Raw genomic sequence first — 25,223 nt, 5'->3', positions numbered from 1 at the left:
ACAAACACTGAAGGTCTATCTGTGCCACTACTTGACCATTCTCCAGCCTCTGCTCACCCAAACCCTCCACAATACTTTCCTCCAATTGCTCCCTACTATCCCCAACATTCATCATCCAAACCCAGCTCTCAGAGCTCTACCACCTTCACTAATGATCCCAGCAGAATTTACATTCTCCCTTCCACCTCTGCAACGTAATTACCTATATGCCAGTTTAGGAGTCCCAGAGCCCACTGATATTTCAAGACTGACATCACTTTCTCTCCTCCCTCCAGCTCCTCCTTAAATGCCTTCTCTCAGAGCGTGGTACTGTCTTTAGCTCAGATGCTAAAGATAGAAACCAGGGTTCATCATACGCCCCACTTTCAAAACATCAAGTTGGGATCATTTTAGTACTCATAAGTATAATGCTACCATGAATTCTGACTCTTTTAGTTTTGACTAAACTCCTTCTCTCAAGTCTTACCTGACGAGAGCATCTTCCTTTTCACAATGTTGACGGCGCTGTATCACTTTCTCAGCATGGCTGCTCCTTCCCCGCAGCCCCTTCAACCATTCACCAAGAACTCTCTTGTGCCTCCTAAAATCCTTCTACTTCAAGTCTCTCTCCATTCACTGCTGTCCCTTAGTTGAGGCCATGTTACTTTTCAGCTGGAGAATCACCCAAGGTTTAACACTTTGTCTCCATCTTGACCCCACCCATATACCTTTGGGACAAACCTCTAACTCTGTTTGGCCCATGGCCACTCACTATCCTGTCTCCAAGCCTTTGCCTCCGCGCTCTACCAATAACCTCTCTTCTTGTCCTTCACACAAAGCACTCTCCTACCTAGAACTTTGTTATACCTTTCTCCCTGGATATCCTCTACTGATCCTTCAGGTCTCAGCTTAGATTCACACACACACACCAAAAAGGACAAAAAATCCCTTAAAACTGAATGGGGGAAAGGTGGCATGGAGGAAAGAAACTACTTCTTCTCCAGTCCTGTGGGACTGTGGGGAGCTCAGTAACTGAGCTCAGTAACCCCACGTAACTGTGGGGAGCTCAGTTATGCAACGCCAGCCTTCTTTCTGCCACCTCAGTCACCCTGTCCCCATAGAGATGCTCCATCTGGTAGAATCTACTAGAATCACTAAGCCTGAGGAGACCTTCTTGGACCTAATTCTCTTGGGAGCTAGCTACTCTGCTTGGCACTAGCACACAGCAATGGTCCAACCTCCTTGTTAGGCCATAGGCTGGCGAAATTCAGAAAGTCCAGTTATGGGCTGGGGATTTAGCTCAGCAGCACAGCACCTGCCTGGCAAGCGCAAGGCCGTGAGTTCAATTCCCAATACCAGAAAAGAACCAGAAAGTCCAGTTATTTTAAGACCCAAGCAGTAAAAAAAAATCAAAAAGACTCTCAAAGTGGCTTTCAGAATAAGTCCTAAAATACAGTGATGTTTTGGACTCTTATCTTTACTGTTGTTTTTCAGACTGGAAAAAAGAGGTGCTATTTATTTTGGACTCCCTCCAACATCATGAAAACCCATTCTGACATGCCTCCTACTACAGTATACTGCTAGAAGACTGTAACCTTCTTGAGAGAAAGTGAGCAATTCTTATCATCCTCACACCCTTCATCCAGGCTTAGCACATAGCAAAGGCTCAACATGCCCTATCGGTAAAGGAAGCTCACTAAGTCCTGGGCCCCAGAAATCAGAGCAGTGTTATTTTCCACGCACCTTTTCTGCCCCTATACTTCACAAATTCCACAATACAAATCACCTGAGCGTTTACAAAGGAGCCATGCTCCTTCACTTCTTGCTACATGCCACTGTTTAAGTCTAGATTACTTTTGGGGCGTGGGAGACTCCATTTATGACAAACCCCCTGCCAACATCATACTAAATCACACCAAATGGAGGAAAACTGAAAGTTTTTCCTCCAAAATCAGGAAGAAGACAAAGATATGTACTATCACCACTCCTGTTCAATATAATGCTTGAAACTTTAGCTAGAAGAATCAGGCAAGAGAAAGAAAGAAAGAAAAGGAATATGTATAGGAAGGAAAGAAGTCAAACTATTCTTATTTGCAGATGGCATGCTCCTTTACACAGAAGACCCACCAAAAAACTCCTAGAATAAATAGATTCAGCATAGTAGCAGCAGCATGCAAAGTGAGTACACAAAAATCAATACCGTTCCTGTATACCAATAACAAACACACCAAGAAAGAAATTAGGAAAAAATACCAGTCATAGTACAGTAGCTTCAAGAAAATTAAATATTTAAGAATTAACCTAACCAGGAAGTGAAAGACCTCTACAATGAAAACTATAGTACTCTGAAATAGGTAGATCAAAGAGACATCAGAACATGGAAATATATCCCCTTTTCCTGGATAAGCAAAACCAATATTGTCAAAGGCCCACACTTCCAGAAGTGATACACAGATTTAATGCAATCCCAATCAAAACACCAACATCATTCTTCACAGCAATAGAGAAAAACATCTTAAAATTCATATGGAATCAGAGGAGATCTAGAATAGCAAAAGTAATCTGGGTAACAACAGTAAAGCAGGAGGCATCACAATCCTGGATTTCAAGTTATATTACAAAGCTAGTGATTAAAAAAACAGCAGGGTACTAGCGCAAACACAGACACGTGTGAATCAGTGGAACAGAGTAGACATGTTGTAACAACTCCATGCACATTCAGGGGCCAAAACCATTCTGAAGGAAAGACAGCCTCTTTAACAAACGGTGTTAGGAAAACTACACATGCAAAAGACCGGATCTAGACTCATATCTCTCACCATTCACTAAACTAAAATCAAAATGGATCAAAGACTAAAGTTAAAACAGAAATACTTAATCTGCTGGAAGACAAAGTAGGTAAAATTCTTGAAGACATAGGCATAGGCAAAGACTCTGAGCAGAACCTCAATTGTGCAAAAATAATGTCACGAATCAACAAATGGGAATATATCAAATGAAAAAAGCTTCTGCACAGAAAAGGAACAACCAACAGAGGGAAAAGACAAGCTTCACTCTGGAAAACTCTTCGCACATGGAAACAAATGTTTGGAAGCTACTCCTTGAGCAAAGGACTAATATTTAGAATACATAAAGAATTCAAAATGAATTATTTTAAAAAATAAAAAGACCCAATCAAAGAGTGGGCAAGTGAAATGAACAGACCCTTCTCAGAAGGACAAGCAACCAAGAAATACATGAAAAAATGTTCAGCAAATCTGGCCTTAGAGAAATGCAAGTTAAAACAACAGAGATTCCACCTTATTCCAGAAAAAATAACTTTTATCAAGAAACCAAATAAATGCTGGCAAGGCTGTGGGAAAAAAGGAAGCCTTCTACATTGTTGGTGGGAATGTAACTACAAGCATTATGGAAATCAGTATGGAGATTCCTCCCAAAAAGTAAAAACAGAAATTCCATTTAACCTAGCTATTTCCCAAGTATCTAGAATTAAAGTCATCATATTACAATGATATATGAAAATTGATGTTTATAGCAGTGCAACTTATAATAGCTAAATCTTGGAAGTAACTTATATGTCCATCAACAGATGAATGTATAAAGACAATGTGGTATATAGGCACATTGGAGCACTACTCTACTACAAAGGAAGGTAAACTTGGTTCATTTGTAGGAATACAGAAGCACCTTGAGACCACAGTGTTAAGTGAAAGAAATCAGGCACACAAGTTTAAATATCACATGGTTTATCTTATATGCGAAACTTGAAGTACAAATACTGTAAAAAGCAAACTAAAAGATAACAGGAAACAGAGAGATTTATCATTTGCAAGTGAGGAGGGGATCAGGAGCCTGACGGACTGGGGAGGGTGGGAACAGGAAAAAGTAAAAAGAATTAAGGTGTCATGCACACGTACCGACTCCACAAGATAAACTAATCGTTACTTACTGCAAGCATGTACCAACAAAAACTAAAATTTCATAAAATAAACCTCACCATAGCATATGAGACAAATTTTGATGTTTCCTATTTTATTCCAATTTATTATTCTGCATCCTACTTTGCTCCACTAAACTGCTATCAAGGCCTACTCAGGCACTATTGTCCACAGTTTCAAAAACATGAATGAAACTATTACTGAACTGAAGGTATGGATATCTTTTCAACCATGATTATCTCTAAAGAACACCAACACTTACTAGGAACTTAAAATTAGCAATTCTTGATAGACAACTGAAAAGCTGTTATTTTCAAGGGAGCCGGGGGCAATTACGAACAGGGTTTGTTTCTTTTTTAATTTTTACATCTGCAGGACGCAGCACAAAGCCTGGCCTAGAGCTAGTTCTCAACACGTTTGCTGAACTGAGACCAACTAGCTAAAGGCACAGTTTAATACAGCATTTCACAAACAAGTTTTATGACAAAAGAAACATTTCTCTTGGTTATGGCAATACAAATATTCAGTTAGGGCTTCTAACAGTAACTTGTATTTGCCCTCAATAACACGATGTTGCTCGGAACAGCCTCCCACTTCACGGATGGGAATGCTTCTTCCAGGAGTGCAAACTCCAGCCGCCACATGTCTGGAAGGGGCAAGTCACACTGGCAGGTGCCTCTATTGCCTCAGAAGTCCAACACTCTAATTTCCTATTTTTCTTAGCTAAAGGAGCTTCCAAATTGTCAAATTATAATCAATTTTATGTGAGTTATTTCTCTCTTCTCAAACTATATTGTCTAGTAGTGTCAGAAACTGTGACATGGTATGTGCTACCTTACTATTACAATCCTAATGATTTGTGGGGAAGAAACAAAAGAAGCACACACACACAAGGCAGGCATGGTAATACATACCTACAGTCCCAACACTCTTGAGAGGCTGAGGCAGGAGGATTCAAAATTCAAGCCTAGGTAACTTAGCAACTTAGTGAGGCTCTGTCTCAAAATAAAGTAAAATAAAAGTGAATAAAAGTTTAAAAGAGGGCTAGGGACATAGCTCAGTGGCACAAGCACTTGCCTGGCAAGTGCAAGGTCCTGAGTTTGATACCCAGTACAAAAAAAAAAAAGGTTAAAAGATTTGAGGATGTCACTCATTATAAAGGCCCTGGGTTCAATACCTGGTATTGAAAAAAAAAAAAAAAAAAAAACTTTGAACTTTTCTACCTCAGAGATGTTGTAGCTTTCAAAAGACCTAGTTCTTGAAGAATTAGAAAACATAGGTCCTGTAACTTCATCTTTACAAAGAGAAAATAATAACAAAAACCCCAGCCATGAATAAATCTTATTTTTTGAAATAAAGTTCTCTGCCTTGAAAGAATCACCATAACCTATCCCTTGTGTTCACATTTCAAACTATAGCTAACCATCTTTATCTAAAGAGAAGACCCTAACTCTTAACAAACTGAAAAAGGATTTTAATTGTTAGTAAACTTTTCTGCTTGACTGAAGAAACTGATAAAAGTTTACGATGTTCAAATTTAGTTGGGCTAGCTTCTGTCTGGGATATCAGCTCTTCTTTTTCGTTTTCCCCCTTCCTAGCTCTTCTCATCGGTGTGTGTTATGTTCACTATGGGTCCTATGGAGGGATGTTGACACAATAAAGAAGTCAGAGGGATACAGAGGTGGAGGCTTCAGGAGATGCACCTCTCCCAGTTTTACCTCTGCAAAAGGGGAATCTACAGACAGCTCAGGTTTGGATTTTTGTGTGGTTTAATTTTTTGTGTGTGAACTTTTTGTGAAAACTCATTACACTAATGGAGTCATTCCTGTCGAATTCCACTAAAGGAGCCACAGGAAAGAAAGGAAACTGCTCAAGGATGCCTATTCCAGAACTGTATCACAGAATCAATCTAAGAGAAAAAAATACCTACCATATCTTTAAGAGCGTATTTTCTTAGCAACTAGCTACAGAACTATGACCTTACCACTTTGCTGCCAATCAGCATTTTGCCAGCTGTTAAAAGTAGGAAAAGTGCCAATGAACTTTCTCCCAAAACAACTTATGTAGATATCTCTGCAGTGGCAAAACACGTTTGTCCTCTGGTCATACCCATGTATGTGTCTTGGGTTGCAATCCTATTCTTTCTTATTCCCAAACTGAAGACTTTTTTTTTGACAGTCTGTATTAATGATTAATTGCGTACCCAGTTTAGGTAAAATCACTTACTTCTATTTCATTCTTCCTTAGCCTAATCCCAACCTCTATACTATTCTACTCAAACCTGAAGCCCTAGTATCTAACTGAAATTGATTAACAATCCAAACCCTCCAACTTAAATATAAACTAGACTACTTCTCCATTCTATTCTTATCTGTAGCTTTGTCACGTATGTATTATAGAATTTTCCTTATGATACATGCACTCAGATCCGCATTGATAAATTTTAAAATACTCGTATTTCTTATCACTATAATAATTTTAATTACAGCAAACAACCTATCTAAACTTTTCATCGGCTGAGAAGTAGGAATTATATTTTTTATTAATCAGATGGTGATATAGTCGGACAGACGCCAATACCGCAGCACTACAATCTTATATAATCGGACTGAAGACATTGGATTTGTACTATTCGTGTCATGATGCCTTCTGTACTCGAACGCATGAGATTTCCAACAGTCTTTTATTACACAGGATAAAATTGCACGACCAAGATCTGCAACCATAAACGGATATTCTTCATCAAAACGGACTTTATATAAGGTCAGTGTTTTCACTGGGACCCACTCCCTAACGTGACTTCTCCCTCTCCCCAAAGGGCCACCTACTATTCTTCCCTACCTGCACACATCTGCACACGACTTTGAAACCTGCAGGAAGGTGAGAACAATGAAAGCCACGTGCCTCCTTACCCCTCCACAACACCAGACCTACATCTGATTGGGGAACATGACCCCATCTGCTTTCCACTCCCCGGGCTGCCCCAGCGCCGGAATCTAGATGCCCTTCTGCCCGGCCCTCGGGACACTCTGTCCTTGCGCGAGCCTCCCTGCGCCCTGGGACCCCTGGTCTTCGCTCCTGGCACCGCGGGAAGCCCTGACTGCTCTCCTCACAGCACCCCAGGAAGCCCAGCCCTACCCCGGACTCCCAATCCGCTCTCCTGGAGCTCAGGACGCCTAGTTCTGGCGCGAGCCTCTCTGTACCCTGGGGCCTTGGTCCTCGCAAGGCGCGCCCGGGCCCGCAGCTCGAAGGCGGACGCGGTCAGGGGAGTAGCCGAACCCTCAGACCCTCCAGCGCCGCCTTACCCGCCGAGGACAGAAGCCACAGGGCAGGTGGGACGCCCGGGCAAAGAGCGCAAGGCCCAGCCACGCCATGTCAGCAAGATCTGTCCGGAAGGCAGCAGGCGCGGGGCGGGCCCGGAGCAGAGAGATCCGGGGTGGGCCGGGGCAGCGACGGGGCGGGACGGCGGAGGGAGCCTGCGTGTCCCCGGGGTGGGAGAGGGCGCTGCCTCTCGGCCTCCAGACGCTTTTGTTTGTGCTCCAGGCCCGCTGGGTTTGTAAGGCAGGGAGTAGCAGCTACGTGTGCTTGTGTGGTTGGACAAACCCCTGGGCTGTGCAAGAGTTTGCAGACTGCACAAGCCAAGCAACTGTAACCACACAGCCCGCAGTGCGCCCATACTTATTTTTCGGTGACTTACGTTTATTCTTTAAATGCATGTTTAAATTTCGCGGTTGATATGGCCCTAAATCATTTTATGTAATTCCTCGCTTTTAAACAGGGCCTCACTTTCAGAAAGGCAAAACAGCTGAAGTTTCTCAAGACATACTACCGCCTGTCGCTGAAATGCACGGCCTTTGTTTTTCTCTCAGAGGGATTAAGGCACACCTAAAAAGCAAACGCAGACCTTTAATAAGGTTGACCCTTGAAGAAAAGGGCTTTGTGCAGATTGGTTTATAAGCTTTTTTATAGGCACACTCTTCCTTGACTTGATGAGAAATCTTGAAAAATCTTGGCAAACCAGGCAGCCTAAAAATATATTCTTAAATACCGGTATGTCATGTTTGCATAAAATATATGTAGATAAGTCTATTTTATCATTTACCGTCATACAATATACACGACTTATTTTGAAAGTTAAAATTTATCAAACTTCAAGCGCACAGACTGTACATGGGGTTGGTTTCAGTCGAGAAACAAAGGATCCAATGAAGAACTAAATCAGAACTATTTAAAATTAGCTGCAGTACACCCTATACTACCCTGATATGTCAAAAACACCTCCTGTTGGCCTTGTGATGAGCTCAGGTGTTGTAAGCAATGCTTAAAAACCATCTGCTTATGCACAGTTCATCTCTAGGAAATTGTTTATTGCAGTAATAAAGGATCTCACAGTTTCTTCTCGTTTCTCACTATATATAACACATACATGTGCAAAATGTTTTTTATGTTATTGGTAAGACTTCTGGTAGGTAGCAGGTTATTAGCAGTTAAATTTTGGGAGACTTGCAGAAGAGGCTACCTTTTTATTTACAATCTTTTTTATCCCATATGTAGCACAATAGTAAATCCTTAACATTTGTCCAATGGATAAGTACTGATACTGTTGCCATTTTCTAAAGATGACATAAAAATAACTTAGAGGAAATCTTGTAGCACTGACAGGAACTACTAAAGAGCAAACTGGGGCATGAAATAAACACTTGGTTCCTAAAGCAATGAATCACTCCTGTTAAGCAGGAGCTAGGGCACCTAACATCAGTGCCTGATATGTTGCTCATGAAAGCTGCTATTTCTCAACATTACTCTATGTGTCAAACTGTTTAGCACCTCTGTGGGTCAGCTTTCCCATTGCTGGAGCAAACTACCTGACACCTACAACTTAAACAAGAAGTTTTTTTGGTTAATGGTTTCAGAGGGTTCAATCCATGGTCTAGGGGCTCAAAGTCAGTATCATGGCTGAGCTGCTTAGCTCATGACAGCTAAGAAGGGCAACAGGGAAGCAAGGCCAGGGAAGAAGAGGTCAAGGGGTAGATATAGTACCCAAGGTCACACCTGCATGACCTACCCAGACACAGTCAAAGTGTGCTTTACTCACCCTCTAGGTAGTACCCAAGCCAAGCAAGTTGACAGTAAAACTTAACAGTCACAGCACACTATGTATACATTTAAGTAATCCCCACAAGCTTTTATAAAATCTATACTACAATTGTCAACATTTGGGAATCTAAAGCAAAGAGCAGTTAGGCATTATTGTACAGTTTATAAAGTCAAAGAGTCTGAGCTCAGTTTTCCTGGCTTAGGCTCCATGCTCTTGGGTACTGTACTTTGTTCCTTATGGCTAGATGTAGACTTATAGTTACACTTCTGGGGTTCAAACTGATCTATACATTTCACTAGAAGTGTAATGTTTACCCACTTATAAACTTGCTTTGTCTAATGTCCTTATCTGTGAAATATATATAAGAAAGGTTCATAAGGTTGTCCTTAGGTTTGAACATTAGTTACTTTTTATCATAAATGATGGATATATTTTATCTCTTTGGCATATAGAAGGCTGAACTTTTTTTCTGACATTTACAATATTTTTAGAAGATTGTCTGCAATTCTGGCTTAACACTTATTGAATAATAAAATTATTTCCTTTTGTCTTTGTTCAAATGCTTTCTGGAGTGGTAGGAGATTTTGTCCTTAATTATATTGCCCCAGTAACAGTGTTGGCCAAATCTCTGGGCACCTAATCCTAAGATGTGTAATTACAACAACCTGCACTACTGAAGTAATGAAGAATCATCTGTTTCGGAAATGGCCAGAGGGTTGCTTAGATTTGTTTTGGAGAGGGAATAAAGTGACAGGAATTTCACTGGTTTCTTCAATTCTCACTATTGAAGAATATCAGTAATGCTCACCTGAAAGTAAGAGTCAGGATTACTTCAAATGGGAAATTTGAGAAAATGCCCAGGAACATCCTGGAAGTTACAAGTCTGAGTGTGAGAAAAGGAAGCTAAAGTTGACGGCATCCCTCTCTCTGGCTTTGGATCCAGCACTCAGTCCCTGGGCTGTACATCACAAGAATTGCTCAGCAAAGGTGGTCCAAGGACTCTGTCAAGTCTGGGGCTGAATAGATCCAGGGGCTGCACTGAGAAGCAAACAACCTGATTTTGTTCTTGCCACAACTCTACTACAAAGTGGCTTTCTACGATTAGGCAAATCAACTTTTAGCAGCTTTATTTTCCTCACAATTAGGGAAAATGGCATATATCATTTCAAAATCACTTGTAGTTCTAAAAATATATGATTTTACAAATAAGCTATATTTGGCAGAATTATTCCAGGCTACCTGGTGTGATACTAAAGAGATCATTGTGAAATGATGCTGTTAAGATAAAATAACTGCTAGGTATATTTTATGTATCTCTGGTGCTGGAATACTTCATCCAATTTATACCTTTTAGATAGTCACAAAGCTTCAGATTTTCAAGGTACTTTGTATTCATTAATTAGTTTTTGAATGACTTCTAAAATGGAAGTTTACCCATGATCCCATTATATAGGGCTATTATTTGATCTCATTCTGTACAGTTCAGTCTTACCTCTCTGCAATTTGAGGTTTTACATTCTTTCAATTTTTCAAAAAATGAGTTATGTCGAACATCTGATTTGATTCAAGTAATTCACTGGTGCTTCAATTCATTCTAATTATATGCAGATTAGTCTTACACATAATGTTATATTCCTATATGAAGGTGAAATGTGTAAGACATGCAGAAGTTAAATGATTTATTCTAGTAAAATACCTTTCTTGTTATCCATTGATTTATCTCCAGGATCATAAAATACATTTTGAATCAATCCTTGTTTTCCAAATGCTCCTTTTCGCTCCACACCCAACCAGCCTTCTCAGTTCCAACATAAACAACAGTGGGGACAAGTAGCAAAAGAGGCTCAGTGCATTGTTGAGTTCAGACATAGTTATGTGGCTGCCACGTGTCCATCACTATATTTAGCAAACTGGGCTACGCCGGTCCCAAATTCCTACCCAGGTGCCACTGTTAAGGAACCAACCCACTCCAGTCTTTTCCCCACCTAAGTGCCACTTGTAGGGACCTAGTACTGCTAGTTTGTCACCCCATTCCAGGCGGCAAACAAAGATGAAAGACAAAGGGATAAGAGTCAGTTTAACATGTGGGCAGCCAGGGAGCTCTCATCTCTAGTAGGCAGAAGAGCTTAGAGCATCTGGCTTGTCCTGCTTTTATTCACTCAAACATAGGTACAAGCAATTAAAGTAACACAAGATTTATCTGTCTTTCACTATGCATTAGTACACGTCCAGGTAAACAATTTGAGCTCAGCTGTACTGACTTTTCCCACATGCTGCTTTTCTCATTTATGTTCACAGAGGAAACCTCAGTTCTCCTTAACTGGTCTCCTACGATTATGGTGAATACTGCAGATATAAACATAATTTAGACAATGGGGACACAAAGACAACCTAGACATCATTCCAACCATCAAGAAAAGAAAAGGAAGCTAAAGTTTGTTTTATACTTACAATGTATCCAATTTAATCCTAACAAAAATATTGCAAGGCAGCTATTACTTAATCCTGCTTATAGAAAGGAAGACACTGAACTACTTTTGATAGTTATGTTTACATCATCTTGAAACAATTAAGTTCAAGCTCTACTAAACCTTAATACAATTTAACCTTAGATACTAATGGGAGGGGCGTGGCAGGGAGTGCTGGCCTTTGAGCTGGACCCGAGCAGCGCAGGCACCCAGGAGGTGGGCAGCTGGCGCCCGGGAAGCCGCATAGTAGCCCTCAAGCCAGCCACTGCCACGCAGTCAAGAACTATCATGGCACAGAGAAGCAATGACAAAATTGGCCCGCCATGCACAGGCCACAGAGGGGCACCTGGGGATGTGTGTGAAACATCCCAACATGGGAAAACCCCTGGCAATAAATGCCACACAACGGGTTGTTCTTGCCCCTGCCATTGAGAACCAGAAAGGTCCAGAGTCAGTGGAGGAGTAGCTGCTGAACAAGGACTCAGAGAACACGAGAATACAGGCTACTCCCAAAGACGCAGAGGTCTAGTTGACTGGGGTCAGGAGAGGCATTTGGAAGCTGGAAACCAGGAGGACCTTGTGAGGTACCTGAGGAGACCCCCTGGAAACCATTCTTCCCCTGACAGTACAGGCTGCAGTGGAGGAGTGCGTGGAGCTCCAGAGAGGTCTGCACCGAGATTCCTGCTGCCTGTGCTGATGGTTGGGGAGAGGACACTAAGTGGTTGTGGGGTCCCAATGCACTGGGAGGCTAGAGAGAAAAAGCTACAAAAAATGGTTTTTGCCCCAGAAGACTCACTTGAGATGTTAGTAAGAATTGCTTCCTCAGTATTCTATAGCCATGACAAGGAGGAGGCCAAGGAGAGAAAACAGAGACCAAGAAAAAGCAGCTGCTTTTGCTGTAGCACTAAGAGAAACAGACCCTAAGTCTGATTCTCAGGGCCCCAAGAAGAACTTGATGACTGCATTCATCTGCTACCACTGCTAAAAGTCAGGCCACTGTAAGAGGAACTGCCCTAAGAAGCCCCCTGGGCCATGGCCTGAGTACAAAGGTGACCACTGGAGATCGGTCTGCCCTCTGAATTGGAGGCCCCAGAGCTCAGACCCATCCTACCAGTTAGTCTAACAGGAATGAGGGGGCCCCAGGCATACTCTGCCTTCTCTCTCTGGCCAAACTGTCATCTCCATGGAGGAGCCCTGGGTAATCATGACTAGAGAGGAAAAAGAAAACAGCCTGTTGCTAGACACAGGTGCAAGTCTCTTAGTCCTTTTTTCAATGCTGGCCTTCCTTCCAGCCATCACACCTCAGTGAAAGGAGTCACCAGTGAGGAGGTAATGGGCTATTTTTCACAACCCTTAGGCTGTAACTACTTGTTAGATCTTTCTTGCATATCTCTGTCTTCCTGAGAAACCACTTTGAAGATACCAACATGTATTACAGCAGCCACTGATATTTTCCTACTAATCTGTCCATAATTCTGTAATGTTTGTATCGTTACTATGCTATTTCACAAATGGACGTATGTTGATTACTATGTGTTTCCTACAACAACCATTGAGGATAATCAATGAATATTCAATTGGTCACTCATGTATAGCTCTATTTATTTTCTTTAGAAACCACTTTGAAGATACCAAAGTATAGTACAACAACCATTGATAATAACCTACCGCTTTTGTCTGTAACTCATTATTATTTGTCTATTTGTTTTCCTCAGAAACTCTCTTGTAGATAACAATATGTAAAACAACAAACACTGATAATTTCCTACCACTTTGTCTGTAATTTGGTAAGCCCCCCTATTACTATGTTATCCTTCTTTTTACTATTTAAAATAAAATAAAAAAAGACAGAAACTAATGGGAGGGTTAATGGAATTTTGGAAGAGATTAAAATAGTCTTGCTTGTTTGTTTTAGTGGTGCTGGGGATTGAAGCACACATGCTAGGCAAGCAGTCTATCACTGTAATATTTCCCCAGCCATTTTCAAAATTTTTCTGTGAGACAGGGCCTCACTAAATTTCCCTGGCTGGTATGGAACATCTGATCCTCCCGCTCAGGCCTTCTGGGTAGCTGGGATTACAGGCACGCGCCTTCACACCACACAGGATGAACTTTTCAATGGTTTTACAGTAAAAGGATTGCAGAAAGAAATTGAAGTTAGAAGAGATAACTGATAAAGTAAGATCCTAGAAGAAATGAGAGGAAATAGGTTTAGGCACAGTTTGAAGAACTGTTCCTAAACTGAAAGATCAAGTGATACCAAAGCCAGATATAAGAAGGCAAGGGTAAGATATGGGTATAGATTTTAAAAGAAAAGAAGTTTGTCTCACTATAGAGATAGAAACAAAATATAGTCAGAAATTATAAGGAACTTCTTGTATCAACTTCCTTAATAAGGTGTGGTTATATATTATTAGATGGCACAAAAATGATTACCAGACTTGAGACTGGCAGTAATGACACAACTCTTTGGGTTTATGGAAAATAGCTTTTCTTACAACCAGGGAAAAGAACTAAAGAATTGTGCTCTGTAGTTCAAATAATTTTAACGTTTATGGGTTTGCTTTAGCTCCATATTTTCAAAGATGCACAGATTTTTTCCAAGACCCTCCATAAACAGGTTCATTACAGGACTGACTTACGTTTTGGGGTTTATTAGAGCTCAGAGACATGTGAGCTGTAGAACTAAGTATGAGCTGAGAGTAAAGTAGTTGTGAAAACTGAAGCTCGGTCCTGGGAGCTAAGCCAAAGGTAAAAATAATGAAGTTATAGATCTGAGATAAACCTGGATAGGAGGCAGAATAAGAAGAGAGTGACATCCTGGGTAGGAATCAAGCGGCTGAAGGTCTGGATGAAGCTAAACAGCAGGTTTAAAGGGACTGAGCACATAAAGACGCTACAAAGCCAGGCAGCTCCCATTATAAAGTAGGATAACAATGCCAGAGAAGGTGGTATGTGAAAATCTACAGTACAGCCAGGCAGGAGGTAGTGTGTGTGGAAAGAGGTGAAAGTTACAGGAGCTGAGAAATGAAATGTAAGGCAAAGAAATGTAAGCTTAATGTATAGAATGGTAGATAATGTTTTCCATTATATCTTAGGAAAACCGCAGAAATTATGATAAAATAAAAACTTTCACCTGCGTGATGACATTCTCCTTGATTACAGGCAGGTGACATGACATACATATGCAATAGGCATACTAAAACGAGGCAAAGGGTACAGGTAGTCATGTAAGATAATCCTGACCTAGGGGAGATTTCACAGGCAGAGCAAGGTAATACACTAAAATGGAAAGTGACAATTTAGGAGGAATTGGTAGCCTTATTTGTTCCATAGAGATGGTAGGTATCAGTGGGAAAGTCAGGGGAGCAAACTGTCCCAAAATCTATCAAAGAAAGCTGTGGTCTAGGATGAGAAGCATGTTTTAAGACATGATGAAAAGAAAGTTTCTTTAAAGACACTATAGATCTCTGTTCTTAATTAAGAACAGAGGCAAGAGGAGGTGCTAGCAAGCTAGATAAAGCAGGCAGCATGAGGCAATAAGCAGATCAGTGTGCTACTGATTTTCAAACCTATGTGCCCCCTCCTTTCAATTTTTCTGGACTCTGCTTGTGAGATTTGTGTGGTTGCCAAGCAACAGATGGAAATGATGAGCTCTCAAGTTTTCTTTACCACACTGCCACTCTCTTCCCTCCTGGCAATCTGACAGCAAATAAGGCTAAGTTACAGTATAACTTGGCTGGAAAGGGCTGGGCCTAATAGGAGGAGAAGGAGTGACTTTACCCTGGAGGAGATGCAGGACCTAGACAACAAGTACCATAAGAAACAGAATACTAAAGGACTGTATGCCAAGGGTGCTACACAAGAGGTCAATGGAAAATATGTTTCAATGAGAGAGGGCTTATTGATTTGAAAGCACTCTACAGCGAGATGATTTAACATCCTGGCAAGGACCTTGAGACACATTTCTATCATGTTTCTATGGTAGCTTCATAGAATTTTGAGAAAAAGTGGTGGTCTACACTACGAGAGGCAGAAGTGCCACAGCTGCCATGGCAGATGGTGGACACACTGTTCAGAATGTGTGGAAAAGAGGGAATGCAAAGATAAAAGAAGAAGGAGGAGGAGGAGGAGAAAGAGGAGAAGAAGAAGAAGGAGAAGGAGAAGAAAAGAGGGAATGCTAGAGAGGCTAATGCCATGTAAGGCTGGACACTCCACCAGATATTGAAGTTCTGATTCAGACACTCCATTTATTAAATGCTCTGGTGAGAAGGGCAAAAACATCACTGATTATCTGAATGGTAGCTCTCTTCCATAGGACTCATTGTTAATAATAGATGCTGTTACAGAATTGACTTTATAGACAGGAAAGAGGATAACAGAATTCTGAAATAAACTAGATAGTGGCACTCAACTATCAGAAAAGTATAACGCTAGCAAGACTAGAGTGGTAGCCAAAACTCTTGACCTGGAGAAAGATGGCCCTGAGGGAAAAGACAGAAGCTAGTCAGCAGGGTATGCTGAGAGAATGGAAAGCTACCATTGATAGACAATAGTACAAGGAAGGGGGCAGCAGTCTCAAATGAAAACTGAGTCTCTTACCTGATTTCCTGACTTGCACTAGTTTATCAATCCAGAACACACTGACTAAAGAGAGGTAGGATTGCCGGAAGGAAGGATCCTGCAACACCATGGCAAGAATGTATGATATACAGCCTTACCTGGCCCCTTTCCAAATATACCTATGGCTATGTGCTTGGAAAATTATGTCCTGAATAAATTACCAGAACATCTTGTGGACTGTTGCATGTGGTCACTGCTGATGCCTTTGTTAGCTTTGTATCTGTTATGGCTTCTAGGAAGATGCCCCCAAACACCAAACTTCCTGTACTCATAGGCAGAGCTTTGGGGAGGTGATTGGATCATGGGGCACAGTGCTCATCATCAGTGGGATTAGATCACGGATGAGTCCATAGCTAAGTGTGCTATGAGGAGGTAGGGCCTGGCCCCAAGAAGTGGGTCACTGGGGCATCGCCCAGAAAGGTATATCTCTTCCCTTCACTGTCTGTTTCCTGACTGCTACGTGGTGAGCAGCTCTCCTCTGCCCAGGGCTTTCCACCATGCCTTCTTGCCTTGGAGCTGGCTGACTATGGACTAAAAATGTGAGCCAAAATCTACCTCTCCTCCTTTACACTGTGGCAGATTTTGTGTTCCAGTTAGGAGAAAGTGACTAAGATAGCATCACTATTATGAAATAACTGACAAAGGCTCTTTATGAAATAAAGAGAGGTTTATTTTGGCTTATGGTTTCAGAGGTTGAAAGATGGCTCAAGTTTCAACTTTGTGCAAGGTTTAAGTCTGCCTCAGGCCCCTACACACATGGCACATCATGACAAGAGTGTTCCATCATGTTGAGCAATTACATCTCAAGCCAGAAAGAAGAAAAGGGGGTGGGGAGAACAAGAGATGGGGGTCCCACAGTCTTTCTTGAAGGCCTCAAGGATGTACGAACCTCCCATTACACTTCACATGTTGAAAGCCCACAGCACCTCTCACTACCATCATTTTCAGACTAAGCCTTTATGCATAGACCTTGGAGGACACTCATCCAAATCAGAGCAAGACTCACCCCAAAATATGATTTCAGCCCTAGGCGGTATGAAATATACAGAAACCCTTACCCAGGAGTGGCTTACAGTGAGTCCATTCAGTACATGGACCCCTCTGATGGTCATTTCCCTAGTTCTCAAGTGTATAATAGAAATCGATATGCTTTGTAGTTAGAACAACACCCCATCAGTTCCTCAGCCTATGGAATAAGAGCCATCAAAATAGCCAACAGCAAGTCTATAAAACTGCACAGTCAAAATAGTGACTAAAGCTAGGTGTGGTAGCACATGCCTATAATCCCAGCACTTGGGAAGCTGAGGCAGGAGGATTACTGTGAGTTCAAGGTCAGCCTGGGTTACATAGTGAGTTCAAGGACAGACTGAACTATATAGTGAGACCAAAGATAATGAATAAAAATAATACAAGAGAATGGTAGCCATTAGTACCTTTTTTGATTCTCTACATATCTCATTTAATTCACCATACTTGATTTACAAAAGCCTAACAACTTTTAGAGAAAAAAGCAAGTACTACAAGGCAACCAAAAATAACCTCCATTAGAGCTGCTGTTCCAGGTGTGAAATCTTACAGGAGAAGAAAAGTGTGAGCTCAAGTAACTGGCTCAAACCGACCAGTAGGACAAACATGTTTTTTTCTCAATTTTATCAGGAAATACACTCTAAAAGTATTCATATGCAATTGGTAGAAAATATTTACAGTGCTGTCCCAGGGCTATGTTGCTTCTCCTAACTTCTGTCACAATACACTCCTAATCTGAAAATTCAAAATCTGAAATGCTCCAAAACCTTAATCTTTTTGAGTGCTAACATAAAGGCACAACGTTCTTCATCCCATGAAACTTTGCTTTGTGTTAGAAATGTAAAACATTGCATAAATTACCTTCAGGCTATGTATGTATATATATATGAATTATAAATGCATTCTATGTTTAAACTTGGGTCTGCCCCAGATATCTCATTATGTATATGCAAATATTTCAAAATGTGAAATCAATCTGAAATCCAAAACACTGCTGGTCCCAAGAACTTTGGATAATAGAAACTCAATCTACATAGTTTTAGTCATTCTAAACTTGCTGGACACAATAATCTACTATATGGACAGAATTACACGAATCAGATGCGATTAGCAAGGATTGGCAAGCATGCTGGAGGCCTTGTTAAGAAACTTGAGAGTGTGGGAGAAAATTCCTACGAATTTTTGAGGATCTAGCACATCAATGAATTTAGAGGTTTGGGGGACCAAGGGAATATTTTGGGGGGTCTTATTTAAGAAAGATTTCCCTATTTCTAAAATATTTTCTTATTTCCATATTTAGAGCTATGATCCACGTGGAGTTTGTGGGGTTTTTATTTTATTTTATATCTGCAATGTAGGGGATCAGTCTGCATTGCCCATGTAGTGTTAACGACTGTCCTCAGGATCACTTTATCAGGAGGAAAGAGATCTTGCTCCGTGGTACCTTTGAAAAATTAAATTATCTTATCTCTGTGGATCTCTATAAGTCTGTTTATTCTGACCCACTTGCCTATTTTCTATTCTCATGCCAATGAACGCTGACTTAATAACTATAACTTTATTATAGTTTTTTATATTAGTACTCCAGCTTAGTTCTATCAAATTGTCTTGGCTATACTCACCGTTTGCACTTCCATGTAGGTTTTTAGAATCTGTTTATCAATTTCCACTCAAAAATCTTCTGGGACATTACTAAATTTATGTTGAATATATAAAGCAATTTTGGAAGAAATGATATCATAATAGCCCATGAACCTGGACTCATTATCTTGAATTTATTTAGGACTTTTACATTTTTCTGGCAATAATGCTTTGTATCACATTTTTTTTAACTCAGGGCCTTGCTTATACTATATTCCCAGCCCTGTATCACATCTTTTGAAAGATTACTGCTAAATATTTGATGATTTGGGTACTATTATAATTATTTTATATATGTCACTTTCTATTCTAGAATAAAGGTACACAATTCAAATTTGTATCTAGTGATGTTATCAAAGTCAATCAGGTCAAATAGTTTGCCAAGAGTCTTGGATTTTCAATGAACACAATTGTGTGATTTGTTTTCTGTTTGTTTTGTTTTTGTTTTTCTCTTTTTGAGAGAGGGTCTCGCTATGCAGTTCAGACTGGTCTTGAACTCACTTTGTAGCCTAGGCTGGTCTCGAACTGGCAAAGATCCTCCAACCTCAGTCTCCGGAATCCTAGGATTACAGGCCCGGCTCACAACTGTGTCATTTGTAAATAATGACTTGTTCCTTCCTTTCCAATCTGTATCTTTTGTTTCTTTTTCTCCCTTTTGGGTTAGCTAGACCCTCCAACAGCATGATGAAAATACATGGTAAGACTAGATATGTTTTCGTTTCATTTTTTATTTCATGGGGGAACAATAATTTTCTTTATGTAAGGCAAGCTGTAGGTTTTTTTTCAAAGAAGTGTTTTATTAGATGACGATGTTCCTATTTTTCAGAGATGTGATCATAAATGGGTGTTTAATTTTATCGAACGCTTTTTCTTTGTAACTATTAAGACCATATGACTTTTCACTTTTAAGAAAATTCTGTTGGATTACATTAGTTTTCCCTACAGTTAGCCCACTCTTCTGTTTCTGAAATAAACATCACTTAGTTGTAATTGTTCCTTTTATCTTACCACTTGATTCAATTTAGTAATCATGTGTTTGGGATTTTTGGTGTACGGGAGAGAGCCAAGTCAGTCAGTTTCTTAAAGTGATTTTTTTTTTTCCCCGTTGCAGACTACTTTTGTCAACGAGAAATGATACGATCAGCGTGCGTCGAGGTGTTCGCTGGGCAGGGTGCAGGCAGTGGGAGAGGTGGGCGGCGACCTCATCTGGGGGCTGCGGGAGTTTTAAGACCACATGGAAATGCCACAGTAGACAGCCCATACTTCTCATGGTTAGATGCAGTGTAATCTGATGGGGGGAAAAAGTTAGGAGTTGACTTAAACATGATAAAGACCTAATACAGTGAACTGACCCTGAGGAGAAATCTTTACCTTCATCCCTATCACCATTATCAGAACTGATACAGAGGAAGGAGTGCAATTTAAGACACTGCAAATTCACAGAACTGTAAAACTGATCAATGTTTTAATGTATTTCATTGGAAACTTTCCTTAAGGTGATTGGGATACAATTTTCTGAAATTCTTTTCATTCACAGTAAGAAAAAAGCAGACAGCTACCTCACATTGCCTGCACACCTCAAAAGGAGATGGGTACGCACAGCATTTCACACCCGTTGCTCCCTTCGCGGACACCAGGTGGCGGCCACGCTCCCACGACGCAGTCAGGCCGCGGCCCTGGACTTCCCAGGGTTTCGCGCGGTTCCTGGGAGCGCGCACGTCCGAACCCGCGCGAATCGCAGTAACCGTGGTCGCGCACGTCGGGCAGCTTCGGGTACGAGGCCGCAGGGCCGCCCGGCTCCTGAGAAGTCGGCCCCATGTGGAAGCTGCTCCCCGCCGCGGGCCCGGCCCGAGGTAAGGCTGGGAAAGAGAAGCCGGGATCCTGTTTTCCCGGAGCCCGTGCTGCGGGAGAGCCCCTGAGCGGCGCTTCCGGTCCGCTCTGGCCGACTTCCGGCGCCGCCTGCCTTCATTTCCGCCGCGGGCGTGCGGGCGCAGGCTGCGGGAGCCGGGAACGGGCGGCCCCCGTTTTGCTTCCGGGGCGGCGGCCGCACGGTGCGAAGCAGCCCTGGCTCAGCGTGCCCGCCGCGCTGCGCCCTCCGCCCGGCCCTGAGTTGCTAGGGAGACGCCGGGTGTCGCGGGTCGGACCCTGGGCGGCCGCAGCGCTGCTCGTTCCTGTGACGAGCACTCCGCAGGCACGGAAATGATCCCTTTCGGTTTCCGTCGTGCCCTTCCCCACAGTCTCAGGGTACACCAGACAGCGTTGATCTCCCGCACTCCCGCACTTGCAGCGGTAGAAAGTGGCTATTTCGTGTTAATCCGGTTGCCTCCTGCGTGGTCACTGTTAGTAGAGAGACAGTTGTTTACCTCGCCACTCCGTCACCCCTTCGGGAAGTTTACGTTATGATTGGGGAAAAAAAGATGAGTTTAGAAAGGGCAGAACGCAAGGAGAAAGGCATCCCCGTGTTGCTGAGCAAGTAAGAGTGAGTTGAAGTAATAGCCTGAGTTTTGCTCTTGGATTTCCTGTAAATGTGGTTAAAGAAAAGAAAAAAAACTTTGGACGACTAGAGTTGACCGGTTGCATGAGCCGTGCATCACCCTGAACCGGTAGCGGTTCACAGAGCTCCCGCCCAGCATCTTGGCCAGGTGATACTTATTGACAAAAAAGTGGCATTACAGAAACAGATTATCTGGTTTCACCTCAGCGTTTGCCTTATAGTCGGGGATAGTGTCAAGTATTTCCTGTGTGCGGACGTGATCTGATCCCTGAATCCATTTAGTCAGGTTTCACATACAGTGTTGTGATTTTATTTGGTAATATATTCAATTTATTTTATTTTATTTTTTTGTTTTTTTGTTTTTTTTTTTTGGTTTTTCTCCGGTACTGGGAACCGAACTCACGACCTTGCGCTTGCCAGGCAGGCGCTTTGCCGCTGAGCTAAATCCCCAGCCCCTACATTCAATTTATATTCAGTATTTTTTCTCTTTAGAAAAAATGGTATAGAAGCCGGGCGTGGTGGTACACTCCTGTAATCCCAGAACTCGGGAGGCTGAGGCAGGAGGATCGTTGAGAGTTCGAGGCCATCCTGGGCTACAAAGTGAGCTCAAGGCCAGGCTAAACCGCATAGTGAGACCCTGTCTCAAAAAAAAAAAAAATATGGTATAACTTTGCATGAATTTAGATTGTATCCTTCAGTGAGGCTTTACTAGAAAACACAAGTTTGATATGAAGTTAATTAGCATAGTGAAATAAATATTTAAATATCTGGCATACTTATATATTTTGTACACATATGTATGTACAGATATATGTTTCTGTATATTCAGTGTGCATTTTAAAAATTTTACATTTTTGCTTTCTCTTAGGAGAACCGTATAGACTTTTGACTGGTATTGAGTATGTAGTTGGAAGGAAAAACTGTGCCATTCTAATTGACAATGACCAGTCCATCAGTCGAAATCATGCCGTGTTAACAGCTAACGTTTCTGTAACTAACTTGGTATGTTTCTAATTTTATTTCTCTAGTTCACAGTGTGTGAGTTGAAATCACAAATGATTATCTCTAAGCATATGTGAGAGAGTTCATAGAACCTTTATCATGAAACGTTAGGTTTCTTGTAGTGTTAACAAAATCAAATATTTATATTTGGGGCTGGAGGTGTGGCTTTGTGGTAGAACACATGCATAGTGTGTATAAGACCCTGTATTTGATCCCCAGCACCCCCTAAAAAAACGAAAAAATGATACATAATTGACAGCGTTACATGTGGTATTTGGTTTTTTTGATATTTGAATTTTCTGTTTTAGTATTATACTTTTAATAACTTAGAAACTTAGAGCAAGTACTACATACTTCTGCTTAGTTACTTGCACACTTCATGTTAGTCCCTTTCCCTCACTGTGATGGAATACCTGTAATAACCCAAAGGAGGGGAGGTTTATTTTGTCTTACAGTTTTAGTGGGTACTTGCTTTGCCATGTTTGCTTTGGGCCTGTGGCAGCATCATACTCCATGGCAGGAACCCTTGGTGGAGGAGGCTGCTTGATTCATGGCAGCAAAAAGTAAAAGAGGCAGATGTCCTATTATCCACGTTAAGAGCATATTCCCAATGCCTGACTTCCTTCCACTAGTCTCCATCTCTTCTGCCATCTCCCAGGAGTGTTGCAGTCCTTCAGGGTAGACACCAGATCCAAGCCACAGCACCAGTGTGAATGATTAGTGTGTAGTAGTCATTATACCAAGTCTGGGAATGGAGCAGTGAATGGACCTTCATGATTCCTGCTCATGGAGATGATGTAACACCAAGTGGACTGAGCCATTTCCCATAAAAAACATGTTTCCACAGTAGGAATTGATATGTTTCATTAGGAAGAATAACTCCTGTATATGCTACACTGTTCCTTTAAATTTCTTTGAAGTTGTGTTAGTAATAGTGTGTATAAAAAAATTGTGGTACTAAGAAAAACCGTTATTTTGAACAGACTGCAAATAGGCAAAGGTTGCATTTGTTCAGAAATATTTAGGTTTTGTGTCTATTTTTTTAGGCAAAGAAAAACATTGAAATTCCTACACAAAAAGTAAATGTTACTATAAATGAAACTCTGACCAAAACTTATTTTTACTGGACCAGTGTTTACAATGTCACTTTCATGATGTAAAGAGGAAAAGGTATTTTTTTTAGGAATAAAATTGACATTATACCAGAAATAGACTTATCATATCAAAAAATTACCAAATGTATAAAATTGAGGGGTCATAAAAAATCCCCACTGACTTATAAAAATAAAGTTTATATTCTGAGAGGATGAATCCTGAGATTAAGAAATTTCTTTAAGAGAAAGTTTAATTGCTAGTTGATCATTCCCTGAAGGCAACCAAAACAGTAACTACTGTCAGCTTAACTTTTCCTTATTCAGGAAGTTACTAATCTTTTTGAAAGCTTTTCCCTTGGAAATTACATTACTGAGTGGTAAAAATCTTTACATTATTTGTTGATTTTTTTCAGCAGCAAACAGATGAAATTTCTACTTTGACAGTAAAAGATAATTCTAAGTATGGTACCTTTGTTAATGAGGAAAAAATGCAGAATGGCCTTTCTCGAATTTTGAAGACAGGAGATAGAGTTACCTTTGGAGTGTTTGAAAGTAAATTCAGGTGAGGAGTTTTTAAATTAATATTAAAATGGGTAGCTCTATTTGACACCAGCCAAACTGTAAAGGAAAAGTATATGGATAATGAATTGAAAACAGCTGCGTCTCGTTCCTGCTTGGCACAGTACTGGACTATGCCCCAAGGGGTTGGTGCACTTACCACTTACAGGTAGCGATGAGATTGAATGAGAGTTTGAGGCCCTGAGAGCCTTCATGGGCGCTCAGTTGCTCGATTCCTCATAGGTGAAAGTGTGGGGCTGGGGATTTAGCTCAGCGGCACAGCGCCGGCCTGGCAAGCGCGATGTCGTGAGTTCGATTCCCGATACCAGGAAAAAAAAAAAAAACAAAAAAAAACTCACAGGTGAAAGTGTAACATTAACTTTGGTCTTTTTTTTTCCCTGTTCATTGGAACTCAAGACTTAGGAAGTGATGATTTCATAGGTTAAGAAGTTTAATAATACATAAAAATCAAAATAACTGTGTATCGTGCGTGTGAAAGTTGCATGTCTATGATAATATAACTTTATGAAACTTACTTTCATTTACAGAGTAGAATGTGAGCCTCTGGTTGTATGCTCGTCTTGTTTAGATGTCTCTGGGAAAACTGCTTTAAATCAAGCTGTACTACAGCTTGGAGGACTGACAGTAAACAACTGGACTGAAGAATGTACTCACCTTGTTATGGCATCCGTTAAAGTTACCATTAAGGTAGGTTGAACTTCTTTTTCCATTAAATTCTGTAAACTTAATCTTATCTACTATAGACAGACTTTTAAAAATTTTTACTTTGAGACTATCAAAACTGTTTCCTCTGCCTTTTTTTAGCCCCAAATGGCTTTTCAGATAAGCTCTTTATGTAAGATAAGAAGAAGCATGTAAAGGTATTTTCAGGTTTTAATTAAGCATTTTAAAAAGGAGTTATAGTATCCTTTTACCAAGAAGTTTATTAGAGTACATAGTTCATATTTTTTCTGAAAGTAAAGAGACCAAAGATTAACTGCCCCCCAGTCTTCAAAGTTAGCATCTTGTGTCTCTGTCAGGTTGTCTTCTCCAATTTCTGTTGCCATCTTATGATACGCTTTCATATTTAGTTTTTATTTGATTTAAGTCTTTTATCACAAAGATTTAAGTTCTTATAGTTTAATATTACCTTAATGAACCCTCACAGTCTAGAGAAGTGTAAATATGTGTCCTTAGAAGATGCTATTATTTATTAAAACACTGATAGTGTCTTGATACATTTTCAGATTTTGCATCTTCCTCAAATTTATGTTCAAAGCTAATTGAAGAATGACTTTGGGA

General features: G+C 40.9%; 2 protein-coding genes across 7 annotated transcripts in view; one reads left to right on the top strand and one right to left on the bottom strand.

Annotated features, from left to right (window-relative positions):
• Decr1 (2,4-dienoyl CoA reductase 1, mitochondrial) overlaps positions 1-7,492 on the bottom strand; it is a 38,524-nt gene extending 31,032 nt beyond the window's left edge. Inside the window, exon 1 of the mRNA XM_005381763.2 lies at positions 7,223-7,492. Within this exon, the coding sequence (XP_005381820.1) occupies positions 7,223-7,291 (69 nt within the window). The 5' untranslated portion in view covers positions 7,292-7,492. The remainder of the gene's footprint in view (positions 1-7,222) is intronic.
• Positions 7,493-20,243: 12,751 nt separating this feature from the next.
• Nbn (nibrin) overlaps positions 20,244-25,223 on the top strand; it is a 39,564-nt gene continuing 34,584 nt past the window's right edge. The window contains exons 1-4 of one of the 6 annotated variants that reach the window (XM_005381759.2): positions 20,244-20,626; positions 22,136-22,269; positions 23,780-23,925; positions 24,470-24,629. In XM_005381759.2, the coding sequence (XP_005381816.1) occupies positions 20,590-20,626; positions 22,136-22,269; positions 23,780-23,925; positions 24,470-24,629 (477 nt within the window). In that variant the 5' untranslated portion in view covers positions 20,244-20,589. The other 5 variants (XM_005381758.2, XM_005381761.2, XM_005381760.2 and 2 more) reach the window with 5 other exon arrangements.

The sequence above is a fragment of the Chinchilla lanigera genome, unplaced genomic scaffold, assembly GCF_000276665.1.
Source record: "Chinchilla lanigera isolate Chin_1 unplaced genomic scaffold, ChiLan1.0 scaffold00016, whole genome shotgun sequence".
Taxonomy (NCBI): domain Eukaryota; kingdom Metazoa; phylum Chordata; class Mammalia; order Rodentia; family Chinchillidae; genus Chinchilla; species Chinchilla lanigera.
Note: the sequence above shows the minus strand (reverse complement) of the source record. Positions and strands in the feature narration are given on the sequence as shown.